The sequence below is a fragment of the Talpa europaea genome (genome assembly GCF_964194135.1).
Source record: "Talpa europaea genome assembly, chromosome: 12".
Classification (NCBI taxonomy): domain Eukaryota; kingdom Metazoa; phylum Chordata; class Mammalia; order Eulipotyphla; family Talpidae; genus Talpa; species Talpa europaea.
In genome coordinates this window covers 83217506-83229510 of record NC_140079.1, presented here as the reverse complement: position 1 = coordinate 83229510, position 12005 = coordinate 83217506, and the positions used below count along the sequence as shown (strand labels likewise).

The following is a 12005-nucleotide window of genomic DNA, read 5'->3' as shown; positions in this document are numbered from 1 at the left end:
TGGAGGCATCAGGGCAGCAGACCTGGGGCCTTTGACTTGAAATGAAACCATTGGAAAGTGGTTTGGGGTTGGATGATAGAATCAGTTAATTAGGGTCATTTGGGGGCCGTGTGGAGGGGGGTGGGCAGGGCAAGGATCAAGGTGGGGTGCGGAGGGGCTGCAAGGTGAGAACCAGGCCAGTTCTAGTGGAAATTACAGTAGAGCCAGCAGAGCTCGCCCAGCTCAAATCCAATTTCTTACTAAGGGTTAGAAATCGCAACTGGATTTGCTGATTTCTGAGCTGGGGAAAACTGGGAGGAATGGGTTTGGGGTAAAGCTCAGCAGTGGGCCTGGGGTGTGTGGCACAGCTGGATCTGCCACTCAGGCTGGGTTGGGGCTGGAAAGTGCACTTGGAGGCACCACTTTGCAGGAGTGTGTGGCCTATGGGGAAAGGAGGTGCCTGGGGGAGGCTGCCTGTCCCTTCAGTGGCTGGTGGAATACTGAGCATCAGCCCCCAGTCTCCAGTCAGAGCCAGCGTGAATGGCCCCGGGTGGCACAGCAGCTCCCAGTCTCCTGGGCCCAATTAGAACTTCTCCCACGGCCCACGCCACTTCTGGGAGCTGCCAGCCCTACCGCTTCCTCCCACCACCACAATTGTGAGTGGACTGAGTGACCCTGGCGTGGCCCCATCCCTCCCCCTCTCCCTCCTGCTCCTCTGGGCCTTCTGCCTTTGTGACTGACACCTGGTTCCGTGGATTCTAGTGCTGATCTGGCTCCTGGTTCTGGGTCACCTCTGCACGGGTAAAGTCACAAGGCTGGTGTATTTGCTAGGGCTGTGCTCACCAATATCGCAGTTTGTGGGGCTTAAATGACAGAAATACATTGCTCCCCACGCTGGAGGCCGGCAGTCTGAGATCCTAGTGTTGGCAGGGCTGGTTTCTCTCTCCTTGGTGTGTAGCTGGCTGACTTCTGTGTGTCCTCGTGTGCTTGTCCCTGTGTGCAAGCTGTCCCTTGGGTGTCTCTTGCTGTCACTCCTCTTCTTACAAGGACACCAGTCGTATGGGGCTAGGGCCTATTCGAATGACCTCACTTTACGTTGATTACATCTCTTAAGACCCTCTTTCCAACCAGGTCACATTCTGAGGCGGTAGAGTTAGGACTGCAACTTGTGGATTTGTGGGGGGACACAATTCAGCCTCTAGCAGCTGAGTAGAGGTGCTCACTCAGGCTACCTTGTCAAGTTGTGAGAACGTTAGCAGCCTCCAGCTTTCTGGAGGCTGATGGTCACACTGTGGTCTCCTCCTGTCTCCCATCAACTAAGAACTTACGGCTCTGAGGAACCTGGAAGGGATGGGCCACACGACCTCAGTATAATACCGGCCCTTCTGAGCTGATGGGGCTCACCTCTTTGCAGCCTCAGTTTCCCTAAGAATGTAGAAGAGTAGAACCAGTATTTGCTGCTGCAGGGGCTGTGGTTGTCACAGCTTGAGGGGAGCACTACTGCCATCTAGTGGGAGAAGGGCGGATGCTACTAACACCCTACAACAGAGGAGGAGCAGCCCAGTGTGAGCTGTGCCAAGGTTGAGAATCCCAGGCCCATGTGCTATTATTATTTGTTGATTTTATATAACTTTACACATTGATAGTAAAGAATAGGTTTTTTGCCTCAAGTACATGCGGAGTATTCACAAAAATGGATCATGTATTAGATTCAAAGAAAACGTTGATTACAGAATTAAAACTCATGGTAATTTGGTAGAGATTACTGGGATACAGGCCCTCCTGTGCCACTGCTGAGGTTCTGAATTGGGACAGCCCTTCTTAAGAGCAGTTGGAATATTTATCAAGAAGATAAATGCGCACATCTTGATTACATTAATCGCCCTTGTAGTGAATCTTCACACGTCCCAGCTGGGTGCCTGTCTGTCCACTACAAGTTAAAAAAACACTTGGAGAAAGAGCCCAGTGCCATCAGTAGAGGATTATTTAGATAAGTTAAAACTCATTAATGCAAGAAGATTCTAGGCTGTTACTAGATTTGACTTTATAAAATAGCTGATATTCTAGAGTTTTTGACCTACACAAATGATGATCATTTTAAGGTTCAAGCTAATAATTTGACTGATATAGATCTTTGTAATGTGCTAATGTGAAAAGATGTTAAATAGGAAGAAAACAAAATATGCTGTGATGTGGTGACCATTTTTATAAAGGCATATCTGTATGTTATGTGTGTTTGAATATGCATAGATGTTTCTGGAACCATTTGTCAGTCACTATCAACTTGTCCAGGGGCCTTGTCAGGGGAACCTGTGTGTCAGGCAGGGAATGATTTTTTATTTCTTTGTACCTCTCTGCCTGGTTTGTATGCATGTTATTCTTATAGTTTATAAAACCTAATTTTGGGCTTTTTTCCTGATAATGAATATTCCTCAGGGAAAATTTTAAGTACAGAGAAGTCAGAAAAAGCCGCACTCCTAGACACAGGCTCCTGTGATGATGGGTGCAGGCTTCTTTGTGTACCAGCAAACTTGTTGACGAACAGGACCAGGCTCTCCCCTGCTGTTGTCGCTCAACTCTGCTTCTTGCCTTGTGGAAGCCCGTGGCCCAGTCAGAACCCCAGGGGGCCATGCGGTCTAGGGCAGACACTGAGCTCCTTGCTGTCTGGGGTCTAAGAGAGGAGCACAGCTCACCTGCCTCCTGTGTGTAGGTGCGGAGAGGGGCCTGGTGGTGCGGCCCTCGCTGGAGAGCCTGCTGGCGGCCAGCAGCCACATGCTGAAGGAGGTACTGGACAGCCCCTTTGTGGATCCGCTCAAGAACCTGCGGCTTCCACGGGAGCTAAACCCCAATAAGAAGTACAGTTGGATGCAGAAGAAGGAGGAGCGGGTGAGGTGTTCTGAGCCCATTTTTCCAGCTTCTGGCCTGTGGGGTGAGGGTGGTAGTGGGGTGGTTGTCCAGAGGTGCCATCTGACTTGGATGTGGCTGGCTTTGGAGTTTGAAGGATCAGATGCGCATCCAGCTTCTGCTACCAGCTTGCTGTATGGTCCTGGGCAAGTGGTTTCCCCACCGTGGGTCTCAGTTTATCCAATTGATAATGTGTTAGGAGCACTTCCCATGGGTGGGCAGTGTGTGAGGGATCGGGAAGAGCAGACTTGGCTGTGCCCTTGCTGCCTGTGGCCTTTGGACATGCAGCATGACCTGAGTCTCAGTCCGCAGCGATAAACTGATAGCCAGCACCACTTGAGACTGTCACATGCCAAAGTGGCCTTGACCCAGCCCTGCAAATCGGGTCTTCACTTTGCACAGGGTGGCGGCTAGTAGGTGGCAGAAATGGCATTCAGACTGGGCAAGCTCTTCACTGTGAAGTCTTGCCATCCTTGCCTGCGGGCCGGTGCCCAACAGGGGTGGGAGCTATTGGGTGCCTGCGTCCTCAACCTCCGGTCCCCCCAGATGTACGCCATGAAGTCCTCCTTGGAGAACATGGATGCCATGGAGCTGGACTTCCGGATGAGGCTGGCAGAGGTCCAGCGGCAGTACAAGGAGAAGCAGCGGGAGCTGGTGAAGCTGCAGAGGCGCCGCGATTCCGAGTGAGTATGTGCCCTGGCTGCACCCTGGGCCCGACTGGCGGGCGACGTGGTCGTGGCAGGCGGTGCCCTAGTGGGCTCTCGCAGGCACTGGTGCTCCGTAGGTCGGCTGTGGCAGGCCGTCATAGGTGTGTGTGGACCCGAGTGACGTGTGCGTACCGTGTGTCCTTTCTCGGCGCCCCCCCACCCCCCAGGTTCACAGCCAAGCGTGTGATTCTTTTTAAGGGACAGGCGCGAGGAACCCCATAGAAGCTTGGCACGCAGAGGCCCTGGCAGGCCGAGGAAACGGACCCACGCCCTGAGCGCCCTGTCGCCCCCCCGCAAGAGAGGGAAGAGCCGCAACAGTAGCGGAAAGTAAGGCTGGCCCCTCGGTGGGTCGGGAACTGACAGAGCTTGGAGGGAGGAGCACGGGCCCAAGTGGTGCCCGTGAAGGGGTGCTGGGGACTCGAGTCCCTCGGGCTCTGACCTGCCTGGCTCTGTAGCTCTTGGGCATAGTGCAGTGCCTGGGCTAGGAGGAGCGAGGAGTGAACAAACCGGAGTCAGAGGTCCCATGCTGTCACCAAGCACCTTGCCCATTCTCCTGCCGTGTCTGCTTTCCCCACAACTAGGGACTAACTCCTGCTCCTCGTCACGTACCTCTTTCCTCTGGAGGGCCCCTGAGCTGCCAGTCCCTCTGGGATGGGCTCTGACCTGTGCTGCTGCTTGGTTCCTTCTGTGCTGGACAGTGTCATTCCCATCTCCTGGACTGGCCTGTTGGCTCATGGTGCCGGAGCCTGATCCTTGTAACCGGAGCCACCAACTTCATGTGCTCTTGGGACAGCTCCTTGGGTGGCAGTAGGCACATGTGTCACCCCTGGGAGTTTCCTGGAATGCTGGCTAGAATGAGCTTCTCCCAGCTGAGCATGGATAGGGAAGATGCTGTGGCTTTCCCTGGGTGTCAGGGCGGGGTACCAGCTGCATGAGGCCTATCAGGGGAAGGGGCTGGAGTGTCCCCAGCCTGGGGCACCTGGGCAGGCAAATGCCAGGAGAGGCAGTGGCTCAGCCACAGGTCTGCTCAGGAGGAGATCCTTGCAGGCCCCACATCATGCCTTTAGCCTCCTTGGACATACCTGACCGAGGAGAGGAGGGAGAGAGGACAAGCCACTGTGTACCAGGCCCTGGAGAGCTGGGAAGCAGCTCCTGGAGAAGAGAGCAGAGGCTGAGGCCACCAGCATGGAGGCCCCTTGCTTAGGTGTGTGACCCCAGAGGTGGTTGTGCTTCCTGCTTTTGGGCTCGGTTCAACACACATTGTGGCCTTGCGCCAGGCATCGGCCTTCCGGAGCCTATTTCCTCATCTACCCCCCACCAAAACAAAACAAAACCAATACGTAGAAAAAATACCATTGTTTTTATGGCTAAAATATAAAACACTAACACAGAACAGTATGTGTAGTAAGCACAAAATAAAAATCAGCTGCTTTTGTCATTAGTTTAGTTTAAACCAGGCAGGCGAAGCCTTGACCCGGGACCACTGCCTGCCTGTACTCCAGCGAGCACAGGACACCAGCCAGTGACTCCTCCTCCACATAAGCTCTGGACCAGAGTCATCCCTGCCATCCTGGTGGGTTTCCTTGGCATTTGTCACCCTTATTCTTGGCATGCTTTGGCAAAGCAGTATGTGACCATGCAGAGTTGTGTGTGTGAGTGTATGTGTGAAGGCGCACAAGAGAGAAAGAGGCCAGCAGAGAAGACTGACTTGGAATTTGTCTTTTTACATTAAACTCTCATTTTGCCTCAATTATAAATATCCCAGAATTCCAACACGAGGCCTCACAGGATCTGTGTCCCGGGCTCGTCACTGTCATCACTGTGCTTCAGCATCCAGCGCCTACCCTTTCAGGGCCACGAGGGTGGACCCCCATCCCTTGGGGGTTGCTTGACCAGGGTGCTCACCTGTGGTGCATCTGGGTTTCAGGCTGAGCAGCAAGCCTCTGCTGACATCCGATGACTACGAGCTGGGAGGAGGGATGAGAAAGAGACACAAGGGGTCTGAGGAGGAACATGATGCCCTCGCTGGAACAGGCAAAGCTAGAGGGAGGAACCAGCCTTGGGAGGAACATGAAGCCTCCTCGGACTTCATGAGTCAGGTCAGTACCCCAGGTGTGCTGCACCTCAGGGTGCAGGGTTGGGGGCATGTCAGAGTTCACATCCCCTTTGCAGGTCTGTTGGCCCTATTGTGCATAGGAACCATAGAAATGGTTGCCTTAGTGTCAGAGTGGCTTTTCTCCAATCTTTCTTACTATGCAGAGGGGGGAATTAAAGCCCCCAGGTCAGAAACTTAATCCAAGTAACACCACTTCAGGAGGAACCCAGACTAAAAGTTATATCCCCTGTGTGAGTTTCGTGACCCTCTGCTGAAGCCAGGCAGACACTGCAAGTTCTTAACCAAATAATGCAATTACTCTGTTGTTTAACAGTATAATTATTTAATGAGCAGCTTCACCATTCTGTAGTTCTAAGAAACAAGGGCTTGATGTCATTGTAATTTCCTCTGTGAACTCTCTAGGGGTAATGGGGTGAGAGCCAACTTCTTGATTTTTCTTATTTCTGTAGAGCATAGAAACCATCCACTTAAGCCCTTATCTCTAAATACTAGCGTACTTTGTTGCCCCTCCGTGTAAAGTCCTATGCAAAGGGGCTGTTTTGGTTGACTTGCCTTCAGAGGGAAGTACTCCTGTAGGATCCAGGAGCAGGGATGAGCCAGTTCGTAGATCAGGATCCTTCATACTCTCAAATTGTGAAGGCTACTCTTGTTGTTTAAAATAGAAATTTTTTTTAAAAGATTTGTTTATTTATGCAAACAAGAATCTGGGATACAGGCCAGCGGTGCTGGGGGTGAGAGGATTCACCAGAGACAGAGTGGGGAACAGAACAGGTAGATTGACTTGAAATACACTGCTGAGGGGAGCAGCGGGTGAGATAGGAGAGGTCTGTTGCGCCATGTGGGTAGCTCCCTCGCCGGGGATTGAACTCATGCTGCAGTGGCTGTGGATAGCTTTGTAGGTTGCCTCTTAACCCCTTGCACCACCAGGGAGGCCCAGACTCTTATTGTTTAAATCATACTATGCCAGCATTTTTTTTTTTTTTAAAGATTTATTTATTTATTTATACAAGCACTGGGTACAGTCAGAAGCGCAGGAGGGTGAGAGAATTCACCAGAGCCAGAGCGGGGAGCAGAGCAGGCAGAAGGACCGAGGTACACTGCTGAGGGGAGCAGCGGGCGGCAGGAGAGGTCTGCACGCCATGTGGGACCCTCCTCCGGTGGCCGGGGAGCAGCCGGGGATCGAACTGGCGCTGCAGAGGCTGCGGGCATCTTCGCAACCCAGCGCTCAACCACTGCGCCACCAGGGAGGCCCTATGCCAGCATTTTTCTCCTTATGTTTCCTGATTAAAGAGAGATAAAATGTTCAAATGAAGGGACACATTTCACTTGAAGCCACACATTTCACTTCACTTCCAGAAATGACTACAGCTGACGAGAGATGTACAGGCAGGAATTTTATCTGTGAAATCTCTTATCTTCCTGTTCCTGGCATTCAGTGTATACATGAGGCTTTTTTCTTGGCAGCTTTGGCCCATTTGTTGGATAGACTGATGGGGCAGTCTTCATCAGCTGCTTTAGGTGGTTGAGATAAACAGATCAGCCTTGGTAGGATCTGGGTTTTTCATTTTGGTATCTCCCCTGCTCCCTTAACCCAGGGGCCTTCTGCTTGTTGGCAGCACTGCTCACTTAAAGCTCTTCCCTAGGAGACACCAGAAAGTGCCTGGAAGAGCCAGAGTGGAAATCCCATTGCTACTGCTAAGTGTAACCATAGCAACAGCTATTTAATAAGTGCTTCATGTGCCTCATCTCAGTTGATGGTCAGAAAAACAGGGTGATGCTCCTGCAATAATCCCCATTTCACAGAGTAGAACAGAGGCTAGGAGTTGTTGAGCAACTTGCCAGGAGCCACAGCAGCAGGGAGGACTGGAGTCCAGATTTGTCAGAGCTGGAGCACTGAGAAGCACCATCCTCCTTTGCCAACCATCTTAACTGTGACTTCCCCACTTGTCTCTCCAGCTCAAGATTAAGAAGAAGAAGATGGCCAGTGACCAGGAGCAGCTGGCAAGCAAGTTGGACAAGGCCCTCTCCCTCACAAAGCAGGACAAGCTGAAGTCACCTTTCAAATTTTCGGACACTTCTGGGGGGAAATCAAAAACGAGCGGGGGCTGCGGCAGGTACTTGACGCCCTACGACAGCCTGCTGGGCAAGGACAGGAAGGCGCTGGCCAAAGGCCTCAGCCTGTCTCTGAAAACCTCCAGAGAAGGTAAACACAAAAGGGCCGCCAAAGTCAGGAAGATGGAGGTGGGCCTCAAGGCCAGAGGCCAGCCCAAGCCGGCCCACTCCCCGTTCGCCTCGGAAGTGAGCAGCTACTCCTACAGTAAGTAGCGGACGCCGAACCGCCTCCGGTAGCCTCTCTCCTCGCTCCCGCCGCGGCTGCTTTCTGTCTGGACGCTCGGCCGGTCTCTCGCGTCGGCTGGGACTCCCGACCGGAAGTAGGGCCGTCTGGGGCGGAAGTGCGTGTGATGGGCGGGCGTTGTGCTGGAGAGGCGCCCGTGATTGGTGGACGCCGGAGTGATGGGCGGGTGGGGGAAGTCGGCGTGTCCCCTCATGCCTGTCTCCTGCTTGTTTCTGGAAAGTCGTGCGGGTGGAGGGAGACTTGGCGCCACCGAGTTCATGGCTGCCTGCCGCTCTTGAGGGCCCTGGAGGTGGCCCGGCCTCCTCGCCCTCAGGCAGCTTGCGTTCTCTGGCCGAGGGCTAGTAAATCCGCGCGCGCGCGCGCGTGTGGGGTGGCACCGTGCCGGGCCCTGAGCTGAGGGCTGTCGGGGGTCACCTCGCTCTTTGGGACAACCCTCCTGGGCCCCGGTTTGCCCCCAAGTGTACAGTGAGGCCGCCGAGGTTGACTGAGGTCCCCGCGTTGAGGCCGGATGCTGTGAGGCTCAGCTGCCCACATCTGCCAGTCACCATGGACGGCCGCGCTGCCCAGGACCGTGGTGGCAGGTGGCTGCTGAGCCCGGGAGGTGCAGCAACCCGTGGGGCCGAGGGACTGGGTTTTATTTCACTGACTGGGGCTGCCGCCTTGGAGCTGCTTCCCTGGGGCTCAGAGTGAGGTGTTCCTGAGCCAGGCAGTCTTGGGCCACCCCACCAGCTCTCTGGCCTCTGGTGCCAGCCTCTGTCTGGAATGTAACATGTTCATTCACTATCTGTGGGCAGAATATCTGACGCCCAGGATGGGTACTAAGTGCATGGCAGCTGTGGGGAGGCCAGGAGGGGCTTCTTGGCTCCTGGCACCTGTCAGCTGGGTTTGTGCTGGGAGTGCCCAGGTCCTTCCTGGAGTGGAGGACTTTTTCATTGGCGACTGCCTGGTTCTGTGTGTGTGCGGCTTTTGATTGGGTCTGCCTGGTCCACTGGGGGAGTTTGATTGTCATGTGCAGAAAATGGATACGTTTAGTGTGTAATAGTGTGTATTCTTAAGGGAATAAAATAAAGCTTTTGTGGATTTGCAGTTACCCTATCATCGCCTGCCTGTGGGCTCTCGTGAGCTCAAGCTCACGAGGGTAAAGAGCTTGGATGTGGCATCTGGCATGAGATTAAGCTGCTGTTACTATTTTTTAAATGTGTTTTCAGTTGCCCTGGACTAGTGGGTTTCTGGGGCTGATGCTCAGCTGGACATGAGGCGAGCAGCTCCTTTGTGCCTTAAGGGCAGAGGCCAGCAGGATTCTATAGCTTGGTGGCCCCGCGGATGGCTGTGATCTGAATGGCACTGCCAGGTTCTTGGTCACTCTGGCGCGAGTAGAGGGCGAGATTTGGAGATTTGGAGTTTCCTCTGCACTTTGCATCTCTGCTCGATGTGGAATAATGAAGAGGGGTGAGGAGGATTGCTGTTCCTTTGATCTTTCAAGGGAGAGTGGCCGTGGAGGTGACCTGCTATTGTAAGAATCCCTCACCTGCAGGTAGATGTGGATGGGGTGGAGCAAGGGGCCAGAGAGTAGCACGGTCCCTGAGGTCTTTGTGGGATCTCTGAGCTGGTGAATCCACCATAACAGGGGCATATACAAGGGAATGGTCCAATTGTCAGTCTAACTCATGTGCCTCGTCTCAAACTCTATTCAGGTAAAATAAATGGGTTAAGATTGCAACCACGATGTCAGAAGGCCCGTCCCCACTTAGGTGATGGCTATGATATGTCCCGAGTTTTTTTTTTTTTTTGTTAGAGGAGCCTGTCTGCAGTTGTAGGTAATTGAGAGTGCATAGTTACAGAGAGATCAGGATGTTCGAGAGGTTGTGCTGGCAGGAGATGGGAAGAGCGATGTGTCCTCTTGCCTTTTCAGTGGGTTGTAGGGCTTGGGTTGCTTTCTTGGAGGGTTCCGGTGGGAAATCAAGTCACTCATTGTCCCTCATGGGCATCACTGGCCTGGGGCGTGGCCTTGGGAAAGGATAGGAAGGAGTGCAGGAGAGGGAGGGCTGTGACTAGGGGATAGGCTGGGGCCTGGGGGGGGGGATTGTCCTTGTCCTACTCAGCGTGGCCAGGCCATCCTGCAGTTGGGCTCCTGGTGAGAGTGGAAAGCAGAGATATTGGAGGTAGCGGCCAGATGACACCCTCCCAATACACACACACATGCAGTTCCTCCGGGAAGTGGTGGGCGTGGCCAGAGCTAAAGCTGCTTGTTAATGTTCTTCATATTCCAAGCGCATTTTCCAGGTGAAGGGATTAGTCTTTGGCCTTGGAGTCTGTTCTTCCATGAAATTCCATTCAATCCCATAGGTAAAATGGTTTAAAATGGTGGGGATCTGTTCAGAGTGGGGTTGTGAGGGGTCAGAGTTGTATGCACTTAACAGTTAACCCTCACCAGAACTGGGCAACTTCCTTGAGTAGTAAGGCTGGAGACTCAGGAAAATCAACAGCTGTGTGTTTCCTTGCAGTCACCATACCTGTTTCCACCCCCCTTGGTGCTGAGTGGGGATTTGGGAAGAAGTGTGTGTGATTGTCTTCGTGAGGTTGCACGCACCGGCCCAGCCTGCCACTCCAATCTGGCATTTGGGGAGAGAAGCGATTTCTTGATCAAGCTTTCCCCTCCTGGGCCTTCTCTTTTCCCAAATGGAACCCCTGGACTTGGATGAAGTCTGGTGGGATATACGACCTAGTGGTAACATTTGTGACCAGGAGAGAGCCTTCGAGGACTCCTGCCTCCCCCTAGGCCTGGAGAGGCAGCTGCTTGAGGTCTTTGTGCAGTGAGTGTTGCTGGTAGCAGATCGTCTAGAAAGGACTTGGGGTCTTAGCCTGCAAAAGGTGAATTGGGTGATGCCTGTGGCTTGGAGGGTATGTGACCACTCTAGGTGATGTGCTGACTGGAGTCACGACCAGTGGGCACTGGAACTACTTTTTCTGTCCTGGCATATATCCGGTTGTTCTCCGAACCACTAGGAATAGCGAAAGACACCAGTCTCCTCCTCCCCCAGCTTTGTGACTTATCTTTATTAAAAACTACTTTGACTGCAGATACGGACTCAGAGGAAGATGAAGAATTCCTGAAGGACGAGTGGTCTGCCCAAGGCCCCTCCAGCTCCAAACTGACGTCCTCCCTCCTGTGTGGCATGGTGGCAAAGAACAGCAAGCCAGCTGGAGGCCCCAAGCTGACCAAGAGGGGCCTGGCGGCTGCCCGGACTCTGAAACCTAAGCCGGCCGCCAGCAGGAAGCAGCCATTTTGTTTGCTGCTCCAAGAGGTCGAGGCCCGTTCCTCCTTCAGTGATTCTTCGGAGGACTCGTTTGACCAAGGTTACTAGCTCCAAACACAAAATACCCTCCGTGTTTTATATAAAGCGAGAGAGTGAGTGAGAGCGCGAGAGAGCGAGAGCGAGAGCACTGGAGAGGATGGCCTCGGAAGGCAGCCATCTTGGTTCTTGGCAGCGTAGCCTGCTTTATCAGCCTAAGTCTTTTTATTTGTTTTTATTTGTACCTGTATCGTTGTGATAATATCATCGGCTAGCTCTTTTTGAGCTTTTTTATATGGACTGTTTTTAGTTTTCACCTTTCTCCACTCTCCCCCTCTGCGCCCACCCCATTCCTCGCCCCTCTGCGCCCCAGGCCCCAGGCCGGGGCTGGGTTCTCTCGGCAGGCCGACGGAGGCCTCCCGAGGGACAGCTTGTAAATGGAATTCTGTCGTGTGGGCGTGTGACTTGATGTTTGTACTGCGATTTTGGTAATACCAAGCTTTATTAAACATATCGAGTTCATTTTTAACTAAACCCGTGTGCCTCGTCTCTCTTGCTGTGTCCTTACCAGCGGTCAGGGTCCCGCTCCCTTTGTTTTGCTCCTTCTCTCCCCTTTCCCCTCTCCCGCCTCGGAAGGGGCAGAGATGGAA

The 12005-nt window shown here is 53.2% G+C and overlaps 1 protein-coding gene across 3 annotated transcripts in view; it reads left to right on the top strand.

Annotated features, from left to right (window-relative positions):
* TNRC18 (trinucleotide repeat containing 18) overlaps positions 1–12005 on the top strand; it is a gene marked incomplete at its 3' end in the record, with an annotated part of 79350 nt that overhangs the window by 38458 nt on the left and 28887 nt on the right. The window contains exons 11-16 of one of the 3 annotated variants that reach the window (XM_084249353.1): positions 2690–2865; positions 3430–3566; positions 3789–3917; positions 5518–5689; positions 7663–8023; positions 11144–11419. In XM_084249353.1, coding sequence (XP_084105479.1) covers positions 2690–2865; positions 3430–3566; positions 3789–3917; positions 5518–5689; positions 7663–8023; positions 11144–11419 — 1251 coding nt within the window. Of the gene's footprint in view, positions 1–2689; positions 2866–3429; positions 3567–3788; positions 3918–5517; positions 5690–7662; positions 8024–11143; positions 11428–12005 lie in introns of those variants that run through there. The other 2 variants (XM_084249355.1, XM_084249354.1) reach the window with 2 other exon arrangements.